Raw genomic sequence first — 20628 nt, 5'->3', positions numbered from 1 at the left:
TAGATTTGAATTAATGATGCAGAATCCAGGAAATTCTTAAATCCAGAATTCCCAAAGTTTTGATGATTCCAGTTCTTGGACTTTGTACAGTACAAATGATTCTAAACAAATATAAGATGTGGTGCTATTTTTGGGGAAATAAGCATATGTATCTTTCATTAAACATATTTTAACTAGAAAACATCATCACATTTTACCAGTAACATGCTAAAACAAATGATAGAATGTTTTATTCATTTACTAGTTATGAGCTATTTTTTTCTCTGACTTTGCAGCTTAGATGACAAACTCAAATTTCTACTTCAGAAATTTTATATCATGGAACAACTTGAGAACTAAACATAACATAAGACAATTTGTGCAAATGTTATCTGATGTCAAGCATGTCGTTAAGAGTACTAAATGGGGGAGGGAGAATTTTATAAAAATCGAGCGATATTAACTATATCTTCAAACACACAATCTAGTTGATATTACTAGACTTTTATCAGTTTTTTTTAAGTTAATTTCAGATATAAATTAAATGTATTTGAGACAAAGATCTTACACATTTTTTTTCCTAATGCATTATTTTAAAACTAAAGTTATGAATTCATTACCAAGAAGGTTAAAACTTACGTAGTGATAATGAAGTTTGCTGTTGACAAATGCTCTTCATTTCCTTGGTTACGAATTGCTTAATGTCACTAAGTGACATATTTGTAATTTCCTATAATTAACAGAAAAAAAATTACACAGAAATAATGTCTAACATTTAAGTCTCCTCTTCTTTCATGCACTGTCTTGAACAAATTGTTTAAATCAATTTACACAAAAGAAGTTATATTATACACTATTGTAAGTTCACAGAAAATGTCTGATATTTCCTTGCATATTTTCTCCCCTAGCTTTTAGCACCAAGTTCTGAAATAAAAAAAAAAAAAAAAAAAAAAAAGGGTATTCTGGTAGTTTTATCCTTCTTCAATGCATTCATATAGAAAAGAGAGAGAGAGAGCTCCCCTAAATTTTAAAATGGATTTGCCCCCATAATGTTTTCATCTTACTGACAAAGATAAACCCTTGCAAATTACTTGCGAATATCAAGCTAAACCATACCCTTCAAACTGTTGAATTTTATTGTCAGCTTAATACAAGAACCAAGCAATCACAGCATAGCAAACATGAAATCACAGTCTATGATATCCCTGAGTCAGTTTCACATTCATCTTGCTTTCACATCACCTTTTAATTATTTATGGATGATTTGAGACCTAAGAAGTAGTAAAAGCCAAGAATAAGAATGGAAGAAATTCAAGTTAAAGGGAAGTAGCAATGAAGATATCTGATTAGATATTGCAATGTTAATATTATTATATATTCTTACTAGAATGTATGTTACTTTTAAAGAAATAATATTGCAATAGTTACTTATAGCTTATCCAAGATTGCTTTTTATTCGTCATTTTCTTATTGTAAATATGTTCTTCAAAAATCAAATTATTTACATAAAATTTCCCTCTCTATTTTTGGACAGTAAAAGTAGTAAAAAAAGGGGACATATACAAGTAAATAAAGTATATGCATAGATGGATCCAAAAGTTTTGGTCTCGCATATAAAAAATTGTTAGGCAATAAATTCATCTTGTAGACATATAAGAACAATACTAAATGAATAAATTTGAAAGTTTCCCTAGAGAAATCTTATGCACTCCCTTTTTGGCTGTTTCTTGTTGTGATATGCTAGTTTATTCTGCAATATTTAAAACTAAATATATCATTCTATGAAAAAACTTTTAATTAAAGTAGTCTTAATCTCAAAGAAATAAAGCAATGACTGGATCACGTGTATGCTGATCAGTCTTCGTCCTATTCTACAATGAAAGAATGAGTAAAACAATTTTACATGAATCGAAAATCCACAGAACATGATTCTCATACTGATTGATCACTGGGAGCACTGATATCGGAAAATACTTCTTATGTCCAAGGGAAAATATTGATTAATAGGATATTAAAACTAAAGGAGACAGAAGCAAGATTGGATTTATCTTTAAAAAATTTTCTGTTCATTCTGCAAAAACAGTTTTATATGCTACAACAGGGCGGGCATCAAGTCGATCATGATCGACCACCAAGACATTTTAGGTGACCACGTTCACTAAGATCTAAGACACGCATACTAAAAGAAACAAATTTATGGAACATCCACGCCAGCTAGACTGTAGAATCAGCTTTTCATAATCAACATGACTATGTTTACTTAATCAAATGATTTGATGAATGTTTAGACGGCACATGTAACTTCATTGGATGCACATGATAACTGAAAGTATAAATTATATATTCTCTTTATCTCCTAAGGAAAACAAAGTTTTTCTCTTTAGAAATGACAAAATTTTAAAAACACGTAGTTTAGAAGCTAAGAATAACTTTTGGAATTTAATGGATGAAGTAAAGTATCCTAATTTAAAAAAAGTTGCATTTCATTTAACATCATTTTTTGGTTCTACCTACCTATGTGAATCTACATTTTCAGAGATGAATATAATTAAGATAACATATTGTTCCTGTCTCACAGACAACCATTTAGAATCCAGTGCAAGTTTAGCAGTTATAGTAATTATAAACAGGGATATTCAAGATTGGCGAGAGTATGCAGACTAAGTCTTCTACTAACTATAACTACAAGAATTAACTTTAGATGAAAATGACTTTTTTTAAATGTATTTTGAACTGTTTGATAAGAAATGCATCATTTGAAATTGTTATATTTGTGGCTATTATTATTAAGTTTGTATCTTGAGTTTTGCTTTAAACGTCGTTTTAAAAGAGTAAGTTTTTTTTTTTTTTTTTTTTTTTTAGGTAGGATTAAGTAGGTTTTAAAGCACACATTCCATATTTATTAGTATGCTATAATAAATATTGTAGACCTTTTTTTTTTAGCTCACCACACTAATGCCACTGGGTGGACCGCAAGACCTTGAAAAAAATTAGAAGTAGCCCGTACGCTGGAAAAGTCTGCCTACCCCTGCTCTACAAGATGGACACAAAGACTTTTTTATCAGTTCAAAAATATCAATGTCAGTTTAAGGAATTTATCACCTTCCTTACAGCTCATGCTTAGGTCCAACTTATTATTATCTGTTATCAAAACTGAAATCCGACATTTGTGGGAAAAGATTTAAAGATTATGATGGCATGAAAATAGTTAGAGCATTTTTGATGCAAAACCTTCACATTTCATTTTCAGGGACATAAATTTGGCCATTATACAATGTGAAAAGTACACAGAGGTACAATGAAATGACAACAAAAAATAAACTATTAAAACTTTATCTATTTCTATGAGAAGTATAACAGGATAAAAACATTTTCATCTGCCTATGTACATATACTGCCGTTCAAACAATTTTGCATAAAAATTAAATCATACATCATATAATTGAAATACTAGATGTTATTTATTATAAGCAAGAATGTATTATTAATTTGAGTATATACAACCATACATATTATAAAGAAATAGCAAATGTCTACATATAATTTAAATCCTTCAGTTTTTAAGAGTAAAGTAGTTTATAGATACAATAACATGCCAAACAAATATTAATTTAGAAGTCAAACAACAAAAATCAGCATTATATTTTTAAAGGACTAATTTCGATGGCTTTACCGAACCATCATAACCGAACCTATTTGTGCTTTTGCAGCTGATGATGATGGTTTGGTAAAACCATCAAAACTATTCCTGTGAAAATTTGAAAATATAATGCTGATTTTTGTTGTTTGACTTCTAAATTAAGAGTTTATAGAGGTTTTGCTGAAAAATATCATAAGTTTTTAGATATGTGAATTGGCCTGCAACACATTATTCTGCTAGTTTCATCAAGATTCAAACCATTTTATTGCAAATGAAAGCATTTTTTTATTATAACTGCTATTATTATTATTGCTAATGAAGCAGAAGTATTAAAGTTTTATGTATCTGAAGCTATAATACTGCTCAGTAAGAATTTAAAAATAAAGGAATGGGCAAATCAGCAATTCTTGAATGATTTAATTATTTTAATCTGTGAATGACAAGTGTTTAAAGACCAAGAAATGGAAAATGAAGATAAACAGTCTCAGTAAATGATTTACTGGACCCTCAAATAAAAATTTTGAAATGTAAAAAATGAGCAATAATTCTGTATTTATGAAAGTGAATCAAACACCAGTAGCCAGCAGAAAACACAAATTTGTTGAGGCAAATTTGGAGTGGTGAACTAAAAGTTTACCATTCAAACTTTGCACTTAGCACCCCATGTGGTATTATATATAGCAATATTAGCACTTAGCCACAGCCCGTGGCAATACTAACAGAAAAGTATGAAAGTGGCAATTATTTCTCTTGCTTTCTGATAATACCTTCATCTATACCATTTTGAACATTCAGCAGTTATCATTTAAACACAAAGTGGTTGTTTATGGGTAAGGCTAACTTTCCTTATTATTATTATTTTTTTTTTACTTCACAGTCCTCCATTCCCAGCTGAAGTAAAGGCTGGTGTTATCACAGGGTGAAAAACACAGAACATAGAAAATGAGGCACTGAATGATTAGAAGAAATTCAACAATAACTGCAGAAGGCTCTACACCAAAGGAGGATTTTATAATTTCAGGGGGATGCTGTCAGAATTTTATTTAGCTGTTAAGTATTTAGTTTTAGTTTATAAACATGAAAGCTAATTTTAATTAAAGTTTTGGTGTTTATCAATATTTTCTATACTTTTTGATGCTTAATTTATAAATAGTGCATTTAAAAATAATCTAAATAAATGTATATGTACTTTTTATATCTGAAAAAATGGGTGCATGATCTGCATGGATAAAAGGGGTGCATGGAGCAAAACATGTTGAGAACTGCTGCTCTAAACTGAGTGTCAGGTAACATTTTTAGAAAATGTCTTCAGCAATAGAGAGGCATTTTGCAATATATATTCAATCAAAGGTCGGAGTTGTAAGGTATATTTTAAATTTCTTTATTTTAATAATTCCAAAAACTTTGAATTTTAGATACACAGAAGCAAATTATTAATATTTATTTAATCAGAAAAATTATTTACAGAAGAACTTTCTGCTGCCAGTTAATAACACAACATGAAATCACATTTTTTTTTTCATTTCTGAATACTTTGAAAATACAAATTCTTTGATTTAGAATCAAACACCAGAACTTTCTTTTCTTACTGATCCCAAATTACTTGCAACAAATGCTAAATACAGCTAGAATTTGGAAAATAACCAAATCTGCTACAATTAAGGTGTTATCAAAAATCTGAAATCTCACGTTTTTAAAACTCTTATATAATTTCATTAAATATTTAACATTTCTAAATTAAACTGAATTTATAGTTATAAATTAAAAAATTCACATGAAATTTTTAAGAATATAACATATATATGTTATAAATATTTCTAGCAGATATCTAAGACAATTTAAAATTTATTGTATTAATTTTAATGCCTACATTGATCTTCATATAATACTTTTGTACTTTTTTGAAAACATAATAATGATAAATATTTAGCATATATTTCATTAGGCCAATGTATTTTCATGACTTAGCTAAGCAAAAGCTTATTCTTTAATTTCTTTTGAGAGAGACACGTTCTCACATTTCCTGCTTCCTGTACTCTGTTATTTTCTCAAATTAACTGTTAGGTTATGTGATCATATTAATTACACGGTATCTTCTATCTGTAACAGAACCATTCTTAGTTTCAAACTAACTTACTTAAGACAAAATACAAGGGGGCTTAATTTATGTTACAACATTTATTTTGAAATATAGACTTAAATATAACTGTATTAATATTTTCACATTCAAGTAATAAAAATATATGAAAGGTACAATTCATATTAATGCAATATCTAATTTCAAGGAATATCATAATCATATGTAACAAAATATAAATTATGTGAGATAAAATTCTTACACGTTGAGCTTGAAGTTGTTTTGCTTTATCACGAAGAAAACCAAATACACTAGTAAAATATGAATTTCTTATTTCTTCAAAAACCTAAAAAACTAAAAATAATAAGTAAATAGACTTCACAGCACAACTGAATGCAAGCTGCAGCATTCTTAAAATTGAGCAATGTAATCAAGAAGACATGTGACTAAAAACTTTAATATACATTTAACTATAAATCAATTTACACTTATGACAGAGATAAAAAAAACAAGCATGAATTTTATTCCTGAATTTTTCTAATTTGCATAAAATGTAAAAATTAGCTAACATAAAATTAAATTATATTGATACATATGCAACATTAAAAATATTTAATCAAAACACTAACTTTAATTTGCAATAGTCCTTTAACTCTTCATTTTAATTTTACCTTTTTCCGTTTAAAAATACTGTATACGCTCACATAAGGTCTGCTCTTTTTTTTACTAAAATTACATCACTAAAATGCAGGTGCGGACATTACACGATTAGTTCAAATGTCACGCTTTTTCACGTGAGTAATTTTGGGTGTAAATTTCATTTCAAACAGCGAAGTTAAAGTGGAAGAAAATGGCTTAAGTAATAAAAGTATCAAATTTAAAGTTGTCTAATAGCTACCTAAAATTTACAAACTCACTTTCTCCCATCCACATATATAATATAAAGTATCCTATTTACGTTATCAACACTCAGCGCATATTAGTTCATACAGGAGCACAACGTAGAAGCACAAATTAACCAACACTTGCAATTTTAATATTTACTTTTACACAAATTAAATAAATGTTGGTTCTTTTAATATCTTGCAATGATTATTTTTTAAAATAATCTGTTCTGATGCACTGTATGAAAATCCATTTCATTTCATCATTCACCGCAACCAGCCTTCACTCGCCTTGAATTGCGATGTAGAAATGTCTTCTTGTGCCTCAGTAAGCACTCTTATTTGGCCCATTTCTCGTGTTACTGTGTAAATTTGAACATGCACATCATGAACATACATAACTACACTTTTTTTTAAGTTCAAAAACTTAGATTTCGAACCACGAAACACACGTCTTGTTTTGTTCATTGCCGCCAGTTGATCATGCTGTTTACTCCAATTGCGCACACACTTTTTGTCCACCTTATATACTCTTGCTGCTGCTCTTTTTCCATTTTCTTGCACAAATTCTATGACTTTCATTTTAAAAGCTACTGTATATTCTCATTTCAAGCATGCTACTTGCTAACTACTATGAATTCCATGATACTATGAATGAAAGAGAAAGCTTGAAATATGCGAATGCTTCCAAAGAGGAAGGAGAGGAAAGTAATTTCATTACAAAACAGTATTTCCTGGAAGCTAGTGTGGTGAATACCTGTTTGTCCTGTTTGCACCATTTATTATTGTGTCTGCAAAGTGCATTGCTGGCACCGATGTTATGACTGAATAACAGCTGCACCAGAATGCAAGGAAAGCCTGCTTTCCATCCTGGTGCCAACCAAAGACAAAACAAATGCATATTCTTTCTTTAAAGATGTTTATTGACTAATGTTATTGAGTAAAGGGGAAAAGGCAATGTGAAAAAAATATAATTTAAAGTAGGAAATTCTTTAGGTTTTTGGGGTGCGGACATTTTGCAGGTAACTTTTTTTTAATATAAATTTTATCTGTAAAGTTGGGGTGCGGACATTACACGAACGTATATGGTAGTAATAGTAAACTCTCTAAACTAGACCAACTTAAAAATTAATAGAAATCGTATGACTTTTACATAATGTGACGTACATGGTTTTGTGATCTGAAATGGGAAATAATAATGTTACAGCACTAATAATCCCCCAATCAAATGATACCAAAGTCGAAACTAACTCATTCTGGACTAACATCTTGAATACAAAACACTTGTTTTCTGCGCCCCCTTACTACCTTCCAAAATTTAAAGTTTTGAAAAAAGTTTTTAAACAAGTTTGCATTTGCATACTGCAGGCAATTTATGTTGATTTATTGAAATGTTTGGTCAACTAAAATAAAAAGGAACACCTTCAGCTGCAAATTATTCATTCTGCATCTGCAATGCATCATCATCATCTCAAGTATTTTTATAGCAAATTTGAACATTTGCACCATCAACGACATTATTACATATATATAATATGTAATAATACTAATAGCACATATAAAATTTACGGTATTAGGATGGTAAGTATTTTAGAAACATGGATGATAATTACACATATATCATAGTTCAGTTTTTTACTATTTTAAAGCTCACCAAATCACTGCTATTAAGAACAACTTTCACAGCTTCATCTTTTCCAGAAACTTCTTGGGGAAATACCACACGACCTAAGATAAAAAATATTATCCCTTACTTTTCAGAATAAAATATTTTCAGAAGTCTTCAATATATATTTTCATAAGCTTTAATACATCTGAAATGAATACAGTACCAAAGTCCGAGATCCAGACTCGTTGGGACTTCGGCAATTTCAAATATTAGATCATCAGTTTAAATCTAGTAAAATGGCATGTAGAAATTATAAAATTAAAACTACAAAATCATGATTTATAAAATATTGAAGCATTTATGATCTAAAGGGTATCAAAATTAACAACAAAAAAAAAAAAAAAAAAAAAAAAAAAAAAAAAAAAAAAACTTTATATTTATTTGTTTTTGTTATTAAACATTTCTTTGAATGTAAATTGTTTAAGTTGCTTCGTTTTTTGTAATAATACTTTCTCTTCAATTCTGTAGACAGACATAATTTCTTGTTCAGTTGCAAAGTTCCACTGTTCAAGTCCTGTAGTTGCTGTTTCGAGAATTGCGGATAACTTGTGAATTGATAATTTTGAATTTTCAATAAACTCTCTGTCACTTTCTTCACTATCATAATATCCAAAAGCTTTCAAATTCATGGCGGTCATCTTTATCCTTTTCCCCATGAAATATGGTAGCTGGCGATAAATTATGCCAAGCATTCTTTAAAGTATCTGGAGGCGCATACTCCACGATCTAGCGATGTTCCACTCAGCATATTTTATGCTAAAATATTTAAAACATTCTTGAATAGGCTTGCCATTATCCAGGAAATTTAACATGGATTTTAAAAATGCTACTTTATATTTGCATTTCAAGGTGCACACTATTCCGATATCCATAGGCTGAATGATGAACATATAGTTTGGAAGAAAGAATAACACGGATACATTGTCATTCATTAAAACTTTAAGTGAAATATGAGCCTAACAGTTATCTGTAATCGGGTAAATTTTTGCTTCATCAGGTAAACCAACTGGATTCAAATTTTGTTGAGTCTCCTGCCTGAAATGATTTTCAAACCAATCGTACATTAACGTTTGTGTCATCCATGCTCTTTTATTTGCATGATATATAACGGGGAAAATATTTACTCCTTTAAAATGCACGGTATAAAACATTAGTATTTGTATCAACGATGTTTCTATGCAGATGATGAGGTATTTTATTTAGTGTTGAAGTTAAATTAAGAATCCGGATTCTCCATATGTTTTCTTGCGGAGAAAAAAATCAAATGTGCATGCGTTAAGCATAGAAAAAATTCCTATAAAAAGGTTCTGTTGGTGGCTTTAAGGTCTGGATTTTAGATCATTCCAAATATTGGATGACTGGATCTTGGACTTTGTACTGTATATCATTATAACCTTGATTTTTTAGCTCTTCATATTTAAAAATTGTACTATAAAAAATTTCATGCTTTAGGAATACAAAAAATTCATTCAAATTATTCATTTCAAAATTATTCATTTCAAAACTGCATTCCAAAAGCATAAAAAAATTTAGGAATAAAATTTTGAAATGTTTTATCTTATGCTCAAAAGAATATCCACATGCATTTATCTTTTAATTTTTAACTATCATTTGATTTTAATGCAAAAAATAAAATTTCACGTACATCACTGAAAGTCAAAATTTGAAAATAAATAGCTTAAAAAAAAGATAATATTTTATTAAGTACATGATATAAGGTGATAAAAACTTCTTAACACTGCTGAAAATGCTCATGAAAATTGTCATTATGGATATATTAATTAAATATATATTGTCTCAGCTATGCTATTAAAAAACAAAGATTTAAATCATTAAGAAGTGCATATCTTGCTTTTCAATTGTTCAGTTTGTTCAGAATTTATGGATTAATGATTTGGAAAATAAATCAAAGATTATATATTTTTTTGGATGGCAACTTTTAGACAACGGACTATTCAGAAAACTGAAAATAAGGTAAATTAAAGACTTTATGTTTTCTGTAATGGCCAAATTCTGTTCATTTGCCAAAGATGGTAACCTAACCCAAGACCACTAATGCATTTCTAACATCAATAAATAAGCAAGTTATGATGTAAGTCAAAGATATAAGAATATTCTGTTTCACTTCCTTTTTCTCTCATATCATATTTAAAATAAAATCCTACACTTCTTTGATATTTACCAAAAAAAAACACCTCTGAATAGATCATTCAAATTCAAAAACTTTTTAAACATTATGAAATGGTAATTTTCTTTCCAAATATGTCTATGTAATACCCATTTAAAATTTTTATTATTTCTTTTCTTTTTCCAATGCAAGTAAACTTTCTAAAATTCTTCCCTTCTATTTTTTCAGTAATAAATATGTATTCTAGCACATTACTTATAACTAATTACAATATACACTGATAAGCCAAACATTATGACCATCCCCACATTTTTCAAGAACATATCTGGATGACGTGAAGGGCACATGATTAAGTGGGAATGGTATTTAATTGCTGCTGTAGAAGTTAAGGAATCCTTGTTGCACTTACACTTTTGTGAGTGATAGGAGTTGATCTAAGCGAATTTGATACAGATTGTAATGGCCCGAAGACTTGGAATGAGTACCTCTGAGGCAGCATGACTAGTAGTTGTTCACGACCCTGCCATTATTAGTGTTTACGCAAAGTGGATAAATGATGGTAAAACCAGCAGTAGACACCCAGGGGTTGGATGTCCATGCGGCATCAAGGAAAATGGATGTCAAAGATTGTCCCACTTGGTACAGCAAAATTAGCACCTGATAGTGGCTCAGCTGACAACCCAATATAATGCAAGTCCAAGTGGAAGTGTTTTGGAACACACAGTTCAGCGGACACCGTTGGATGTGGACTGCACAGCAGATGTCCCACTCATATGCCTCTGTTGACTAAGCGTCATTGCCAACTATGCCTACAGTGGGCCTGGAAACATTGAGACTAGACCATAGATAAAGTGGAAGACAGTCGCCTGGACAGATGAATCATGATTTCTCCTTCATCACATTGACGGTTATGTCAGATTATGCCATCTTCCAGATGAGCAGTTACTATTCCCCTGTACAGGTCATACACAGGCTGGTGGTGGCAGTATTTTGCTCTTGGACCCTTAGTTGTGGTAGAACAGACTTTGAAAGCTGCTGATCAGCATGACCTTGAAAGGTACTGAACATAATTGTGGATCAGTTGCATCCTTATATGCCATCTGTCTTCCCGACTGGAAATGGAATCTTTCAGCAGGACAATGCAACATGTCACAAGGCTTGTTTTGAGGAGCATAAAGATGAATTCCAAATTATGTCCCAACCACCTAACCTGCCAGATCTTAATCCAATAGAACACATTTGGGATGTCGTAGAGCAGCAGTTCAGAGTTCAAACACCACCATATCGGAACATCTTGACTTTGCATGACCAGAGTAGCCTCGAATTCAAATTTCCTTTGCAAAGAAAAATTTGGAAAAAGATGGTCATCTTTAGAATTCAGTAAGTTCACATTTTGTTTCAAATAGGTTTTCAGTTTTTAGCTGTTTAAAGTTCAGATTAGATTTTATACCATTTATAGAAATCTCTTCTGAAATGTTTTTGTTTTCTTGATATTAAAAGTTTAGGATCGCATAATCGGAGACTACCCAATTTTTAAGTGTTGTTTAAATGGCAATCTAATTTGAAATATATTTGTTTTGCTCTTCAATTTGTAATTGTTTTTGAATGTTGGATTTACATATAATGTTATTTGACCAATTTTTTTCTTGAGTAGTCAATTTAAATAATGTAAATTTTTATTGTTTTTTTGAGTAGTCAATTTGGCACAATGTAATGTTTTATTCTTTTCCCCAAGTGTTTCAAAAGTGCGTAGGGAAAATTCTGGATACATTTGAGATTCGATTTTTCGGTTTTAAAAGAACTTTCATGTCTTAAATGAAAATTTATGGTTTTTGATCTCAAATGAACCAGAAGAACGAAACCTGTATTCGAAGCATATTAATCGACTTTTATGAAACTTTAATTCATTTTCCCCTGACAAGTTCTGAATCAGTAAAGTTTCAGTAAAAGGAGATTGATTTTTATATTTTTATCATTTTGTATATTTTTCCCTTTTCGCATTTTTATTTTTCGAGTTTGTTCAACTCATGAATTCTTATTTTAATTTTGATATGTTTATATACAATGCTAAACCTTTTATCCATAGTTGCAATTACTAATATTGTTGAGGAATGGCCTCGCTTTGATTCCAATTTAATTTGAACTTTAGTAGATGCTTTGAGTTTATATACATATATGTAAGATATAACAAAATATGATATCCTTTGATTCTCTAATCATTCTGAAATATGTTTATCAATTTCACGCTGTTCTGCGTGTGGACCCTTTAGATCATAATTGCTTTTTATTTCATAAATTACCGTTTCATATTTTTAATGTTATAATTTCTGCATGCCATCTTACCAGATTTAAACTGATGATCTATAATTCAGAAAAACCGATAATCCTGAATCGCCAAAGTCCCATGAATCCGGATTAAAGACTTTTGACTGTATATGAATTAAAATTATATAAGACACAATATGTATATAATTATATAATGTTAATTTTAACAGAAGAAGTTGAGGTTAAAAAAAAAGATTTTGCCCCTCTTCTTATTTTACATAACTCAGATTATAAAGATAAACTTGTTGTTTTTGTTTAAATATGTCTGTTTAATTTTTTTTAATTGCATACTCTTTGTTACACAACGCAAGATAAAAGAAAATTTTCTTTCATTAAAATAATTACATAACGTAGCCCAGATAACTGGAGTTCTGTAATACTGTAATAAAATTGAGCAGAGAGAGAAAATGGTTTAATTATGCTTCATAAGCATATTCACACATTACTTATGGAGCACAATTTCTGGTTATCACACTTGAAATACATTCATGGAATTTAAGTAGCTAAAATATAATGCCACTTAATTTCCATGACTTTAAATCATTTAAAATTATATTTTATACACTAAAAATTTATATCAAAATTACCAATTTTGAATATACTGTGAAAGCAAATTAACATGTTTATACTTTTTCTTCATATTGAAGATTACTTTAGATGCACTACTATTTTTTTATTTCTTCAGCAATTTACTAGTTTCTTGCAGAAATATCAAGAAATTTATTCGTAAAGTAACTTTCTCCATTTCAAAGAAATAATTGCAACTGGTATTAGTGAACTATATATATATATAATATATATATTTGTAATAATAAAATTCCATAGTCAAGAATACACTTAAAATTCTAACTGTATGTTCTTTTCATTTTTAATGGAGACGTTCTCTTATTTGAAAGCACGTGGAATTAAATCCACAGCCCCATAGTCAAGTTGTTCTTCCCGCCTTTTCTACACGTACAGTTCTAGAATGTTCTGGAAATATTTAAAGCGAACTGGATTGGCTGACGTCATTTCTTGGAAGCTCCGCCTTTCCAGAGGCTATAAAAGGACTCGCAAAGGAATATCTGAGGGTTTTTTTTAAATGTCACGATGCAGTAAACTTCATACAAAAAGTTATTAGTAATTCTTTTTTATTTACTCCGGAGATCAGATTTTTGTAATTGCTATTTCCTCTGAAATATAATAAATGGATCCTGTTTTTTAAACTTATCGTCTGATAATTTAAGCTACGACTACGCCTATGATTCTTCACAAATCTATTTATTCCGGACAAAAGCTGGTACATCACATATATATATATATATATATATATATATATATACAGTCAAAAGTCGTTAATCCGGACTCGTCCGGACTTCGATTCCGAATTATCGATTTTTCCGGATTATAGATCATCAGTTTAAATCTGGTAAGATGGCATGCAGAAATTATAAAATTAAAAATATGAAACCGCAATTTATGAAATAAAGAACAAGGGTATCAAAATTTACAAAAAAAAAAAAAAAAGCTTAATATTTATTTGTTTACTTTACTTTCTTCGCTGTCGGAAGGAAGCGAATTATAATGACGAGGAATTTGATTTAAATCATATCAAAGATGCAGTACATTAAGATGAAATACTACATTTAGTAAGGAATTATAAGCCAAATAAAATAAAAACATCTGCCCTGAAGATAAGGATAGTGCTGACAGATCAACTTCCAATTCATTGCGCGCCACGGAGTCCCCCCGCTGCAGAGCAGCGTGAAATTGATAAACAGATTTTGGAATGGTTAGATAAACAAAGGATATGCCTTTATCCATTTTTTTTGCAGCAATTCCACTTTTTGTTTAATGGACTTCGAAACATACTTTCGCTTTGTAGATCCTTTACATATTAGTAAATACATACGGAAATTCTATTTGACATAATTGAAAGTTCAAGCTTACTTTTATAAAATTGCTCTAACAATCTGCAAAAAATAATAAGCCGGATCCAATTCGAAGATTAAGGAACAATGCAATCTGCAACATTAACTGAACTAGATAATTTTAGCTTAGCTTATACCGTCCATTATACATTAAACGCGCATGCGTAAACGTATATTGGGCATGCGCACACGCATATTCGCAGCCGTAAAGGTCTTACGCGCATGCATCAACGTGACGCATGCACAGAAAGTTTGTAGCTTTGAGGTCCGGATTATAGATCATTCTGAATTATGGGTGTCCGAATTAACGACTTTTGACTGTGTATATATATATATATATATATATTAATATTGGAATTTATATTTTGCGTATATATATATACATTTATGAAGGACTATCATCCTATCATCTAAAGTTCATAAAATTTAAGAGGATAAAGTTAACTACTTGCCCACATATGAATATTTTTTATGTTCACATATGGTATTCTCACACTCTTGTTAAAAATATATGGCTTAGCTGCTTTCATTTCAAATAATGAGTTACTGTGGTCTACCCTTTTTTATCATCAATTTGCAATTAATTAAACTGATTAAAATATATAATGTGCATATGCATATTAAATTTTGCCCCCCCCCACACTAAATAAAATACTGCAGAAATAATTTCAAATGTTTAAGCAGCTTTTGGCAAAAAATTTTTAGGTTAGATAGTAACTTAAAAATGTTTAAGAAATGCACAGATGACACCCAAAAAACTTGGGATCTGCATTATAAAAATACAATTGTTTACACCTTGCTCACTGCACAGCAATTTTTGGTATCCAAAATTATAACATTTTGCTTTCACCCCTCATTCATAAGGGTTAATTCTCCATGATTTTTCTCTTATCTAAAATAAAATGAAGTTAAAAGGAATCTATATGATTAAAAGAAAAGATTTAAACAGCTTTAAAGATTTAACAGCTTTAAGCAAAGGAAAATTACAGGTAGTACCCAATATTCTTACAAAAGATGATTTAATTAAAGACTTCCAAAGCATGGAAAAATGGGCAGCTTTGTTGTTTATAATCCACTGCAGACAATTTAGAAGATAAAGGGAAGAATGAGATGTCAGATGCATTTTATGAAACTTCGGGTAGTTAAAAAATATCTATAATAAATCAACTTAACATAACTTATATACACTGCACAAAAATGAAACTAGCAATAAGTATGTATAACAACAAGATAACTTACCATTATTGATCCTGAAAGTCTCATCCAACAGACCTTCATATGTCAGTTGTGACAGAAGTACAGAAATATAATCTATATCTTAAAAACAAAACAATATATATTTATATGTCTGAAGATGAAAACAGTCTCACAATAAGCAGTATTGGAAGTGTCACAATAAGCAGTTTGGGAATGTAGGACCATGATATCTCACTTAAGAATGTTCAATTCCTATATCTGAATCCTGCCATCATGGCATGCAATGTTATCTGGGTCCTAGCATGAAGTGTGATAAGATATTTCATCTTAACTGCACCCTACAACTAAAGACTACATTCTGCCAAGAAAAGGGAATATTAAGTCTCCTTTGGATTCATTTAACGACAAGGATGCCATAAATATGTACAACAAGTATTGCCCATGCAATGTTTATGAAATAAGTGATTAATCATACAGTTTCATGACTTTTATATAAGGTATTTAAAGATACAGCACATTTATACATCTGCAGAATTATCAAAACTGAATTATTTTATTACCATATACATATAGGTAAAAATCGAAGGAATAGTAGAAACATCACTAAAAATATATTCTAAGTGGAATGGAATATACTAGAATATATTCCATCCCACTATAACTGAATACATTCCTCTAGAATAACAAATTATGTTTAGGGCCATCAATATAATCTTAGTGAGATAACTTTTAGTTAAGTATAATAAAATGAATAAAACATTAAAAATTTTAATATGTAAGCCTCAAGAAAATGCAAGCAGGAATTTAATCAAAAGAAAAATCGGTAATTGAGATAGCTTAACTTCAGTTTCCTGAGTGAAATCCGGTAAGTATTTAAATTATAACATTCATTAGTAAAATGACAGTTCAAGCTGCAGTAACTTTAGTTGGAATTCTAGGCATGATACCTTATTAGCAAAGCATTCTGATACAGAAGAGGTCATGCTAAAAGACGTTTACAGTATATAGTAAAAGACTGACTATTTGGCATTTGACTAATCAAAAACCTCAAGTAACAGGAATATTTTAGAATTTTAAAAACTCCCCCCACCTCTGGAAAAATTACACAAATTAAAGACTTGAAAAATCCATTATAAAGTATGTACCGGATATTGTCACCAAATAGTGTGATTTAGCACCAATAATAGATTAGCGTGATGTCACAGTACAATTATAACATCTTCCCATTGATTTGATGTAAACATGATTAATTCTTAATAAGCTCAATAAGTTTTTGTAAAAAAGGATATAAGTTATCTGCTATTTATCTGTTTTCTCCTCGCATTTTGAAAGGGGGAAAAAATTAAATTTGGGAATTGCTTCTATGGAACAGTATGCAGCAGTATGTTTTCACTGTTGTGGGATCCTGGCATCAAGAAAAGTGTGCATTAATGGGATTGAGCTTGATATGAGACTTTATTTGAAAATGTTAATGAACAAACAACAGTGATGCAACATGAAACCATTATGATAATTCCTGTGCTAAATCCATACTTTGCATCTGTTAATTATCTAAGAAAATAAAGAATGATCTGTTTCTTTAGACTTCTGCTGGAATGATTGGTACAGGCTTGGTAACATCTCTACCAACTTTGATGGTTCACAGGATCTCAAAATCAGATAAGATATTTTATTTTCATATCTCATAGGCTCAAAAAATACTTTGTTTTTATGCCCGACATGCACTTTTTAAAAAAAACTGCTTGCATAATCATAAATTTAGGCTTTTGATATTCAAATTGATAAAAAAATATTTTTTTTTTTTAAACTTTAGGCTGGAAATTTCTTCCATTCATTTAACTTTTCTACCATAAATTTTATACACTCAGTTATCTGGAATTTCCACCTATCTGGCATTCAGCACTTCCCAAGTTTACAAGATAGTCAAGCTTTTACTGTACACAACAAATTCCATACTTTATTATTATTACCTCTGTCTAACACAATTAAATGGGATACACTGTCAGAGCTAGGAGGTTCACATTTTAATTCTTTCATCATGAGATTCATCATATCAACAACCATCTATAATTAAATAGAGAAATCTCATTAAAAACCAATACTAATTAGGAAAAGCAAATATAATGCAAGGAAAAGCAACAATTATTTTAGAACACTTACTTAAATTTTACCTCAATAAATAACACTACAATTTAGGAGTTGTATAACACTGAATTTTATGAAATTCAAAATTTACCATTTCAATAAATGGCAGTTTAAATAACACTTCCATATTAATGTTTTGTTAACATAAAAGATATCTTTAGAAATGTCCATCCAAAAAGGTCTAACATAAAAAAAAAAAAAAAAAAAAAAAAAAACACCCACTATGTATATATTTAAATGCAGTTTTAATTATACACCCGGGAATTTTGTCCCACAAGAACACATTTTTTTGACTGAATGATGACAAACATTTTTCTATTTGTTTCTTTTTCCCTTACAGTCCCATATAAAAATTTGTTTCATGCAATTTATGCTATGATATCACACAATAAAAAATATGGCGAAACTTGAAGACTTATCTTATTTCATTCAGTTTTTTAAAAAGTTAAAATGATGGTTTTACATTCAACTCCATTCAAGAGATATTTAGTTGTGCAAGCTTTATGACGCATTCTGTATATAATCTCCAGTTACAGGAATAACATTTGAGAAAATACAACTTTTTTTTTCTAACAGCAGACACTATTTTGTCCTTTTTCAACACTGGCTACTCCTAAGGCCATTGTGAAGGCACCATTAACTCCAATGAAGGGATGGAGAGTTACACCCATGCCTTCTCTGAGATTCAAACCCGGGCCTTTCGGTATCATAGTCGGCTCTCCTAACCACTAAACCATCTGGGCGGCAGAAAATACAAAATGTTCTTCCTGCAGTTCAAAAATTATGAAGGCATTTGCATGTGATTATAATAAAAATCCTATAAACAGCTAGGGAAAGAGTGTAAAGAGGAATTAAAAGTAGACTAATTAGTAGTTAATTTAAAAACAAAACGTTCAGTAAAACATGCTTAGGGGAGAAAACTTTGGTACTTTTCTGTTAATGCAGCACCACCTAATATGAAACATAAACATTACTCTGAAATCAACTAGATGGAAGCAATTCTAATGACATGTAAAAGCTTCACGGGGGGGGGAAATCATATATATATAATGTTTAAGGTATGCGATGCTCAATTTGTGCAATTCTCTGATTTTTTTTCCAAGCGAAACAAATTGCTGTGTACACGAGGAAAACAAAAGCATGGCCTGGGTACACAGAACAGCTGTTCATGATGTAACATACAGAGGCTACCTCATTTGGGGATTTGTGCTCCATTAACAGAAAAGTACCAGGATTTTTCAGCTAAATATATTTTCATAAACTTCAGTGAAAATTGTTTATGAATTTCTCTCAGTATTCCTAAAGAATTTGATTCCTCGCCCACACGCAGTTAAACTGCACATTACTACTAGCAAACAAACAAATGATAAAAAAGGTCTAATTTCTAAATTTATCGAAGAAGAAGAAAACTTGTAAAATGTTTTGTGTAAATCACATTTTCAGAACAAGCTTTATTTGGTAATGGTGTAATATGCGATCTACAACTTTAATTTATTTATTTATTTTTTAGATAGCATCCCTAAAATTAGTTGTAATTTTTAAAAAATTCTTTTTTAACAATTCTTTCTGCAGTACCATTAGTATTAATACTGTCGGCAGGATTAACCAAGTTCTTGTGAATCCTACAGACAGTACTAATACTCGAACAATTCAATTGTACTGGTGGGTTTTGAAGCTAAAAATTTAGCACAATGCCATAAATACTTCTATGTTATCTCACAGAAGCATAGTGAAGACCCATAAATAAATGCGCTGACTGTTTTTTGGCCATGCTGCATGACATTTGTAATGTATGCAGCTGAATAACTCATAAAAACAGTCCTTTTAAGAAATATTTCTGCTCTGTTTTGTAAAATTGGAAGCGATTTAAATTTAATGGAATAAAAAATTTAAAGTTATCAAATTAATTAATGAAATCATTTTTATTTACACATTTTTTATTATTTATATTTATTCTTATATTTAAAAATAGTGTTTTGGTGGTACTACCTAAGAACTAACTAACCACAAGTTGTAGATCGCATACAACATCATTACACATTATTCTATTACATAAAAAGAATTCTCACAATTAATATTTTGTTAAATAGATTTTAACATCCTGAAACTTTTCAGAAAATATCTTTTCCGAAGTGTTAGTTAATACCAAAATTTTCATCAATGAAAATTTTACACACAAGAGCTTAATTACACAATTTGTATAACATGGGATTTAAAAAGACATTTACTAGATCTAACTGAAACCTATTATTACTCACCTTGGCACACTTTCCTTGGCCAGATATTTTGGTTATAGACCCACAAATCTTGCACAACTGTACTAAAGACATTGCTGCCGTATGTATGTAAGTGAGATCATTCTTCTAAAATAATAATAATGATAATAAGCTAAGTAAATCAATATAAAGCAAAACTCAAATTTAAGACACAATTCCTTTCTGCTTATTATGACTTGTTTTTTGAACTGTAAATTTGAATATGCATAAAAAATTACAAATTTCTAACAGAAAAGTATCAAAATATTTATGCATGTATGAACTCCAAATGTACTCAAATACACTTTTAGAAACACATACGTTGTTTTTCGAAAAGGTAAATTTTTATTCATTACTTCACAAATTGCCAAAATATTGCAACGGGGGGGGGGGGACTGCTGTAAACCCTCTTGTGATCT

The 20628-nt window shown here is 29.9% G+C and overlaps 1 protein-coding gene across 3 annotated transcripts in view; it reads right to left on the bottom strand.

Moving 5' to 3' along the window:
• Positions 1-20628, bottom strand: part of LOC118197547 (vacuolar protein sorting-associated protein 33B-like) — a 77785-nt gene that overhangs the window by 26299 nt on the left and 30858 nt on the right. For all 3 annotated transcript variants that reach the window (XR_015041133.1, XR_004759620.2, XM_035369074.2), the window contains exons 6-11: positions 20213-20317; positions 17780-17873; positions 15852-15929; positions 8235-8308; positions 5959-6042; positions 619-709 (exon numbers count right to left, since the gene is read on the bottom strand). Coding sequence is in view for 1 of the 3 variants with exons in the window: in XM_035369074.2 (XP_035224965.1) it covers positions 619-709; positions 5959-6042; positions 8235-8308; positions 15852-15929; positions 17780-17873; positions 20213-20317 (526 nt within the window). In the remaining 2 variants the exon portion in view is untranslated. The remainder of the gene's footprint in view (positions 1-618; positions 710-5958; positions 6043-8234; positions 8309-15851; positions 15930-17779; positions 17874-20212; positions 20318-20628) is intronic.

Source organism: Stegodyphus dumicola, chromosome 5, assembly GCF_044657685.1.
Source record: "Stegodyphus dumicola isolate Sdum_Otavi_A_Nest chromosome 5, ASM4465768v1".
Classification (NCBI taxonomy): domain Eukaryota; kingdom Metazoa; phylum Arthropoda; class Arachnida; order Araneae; family Eresidae; genus Stegodyphus; species Stegodyphus dumicola.
This window is presented reverse-complemented; position numbering and strand designations above follow the sequence as displayed.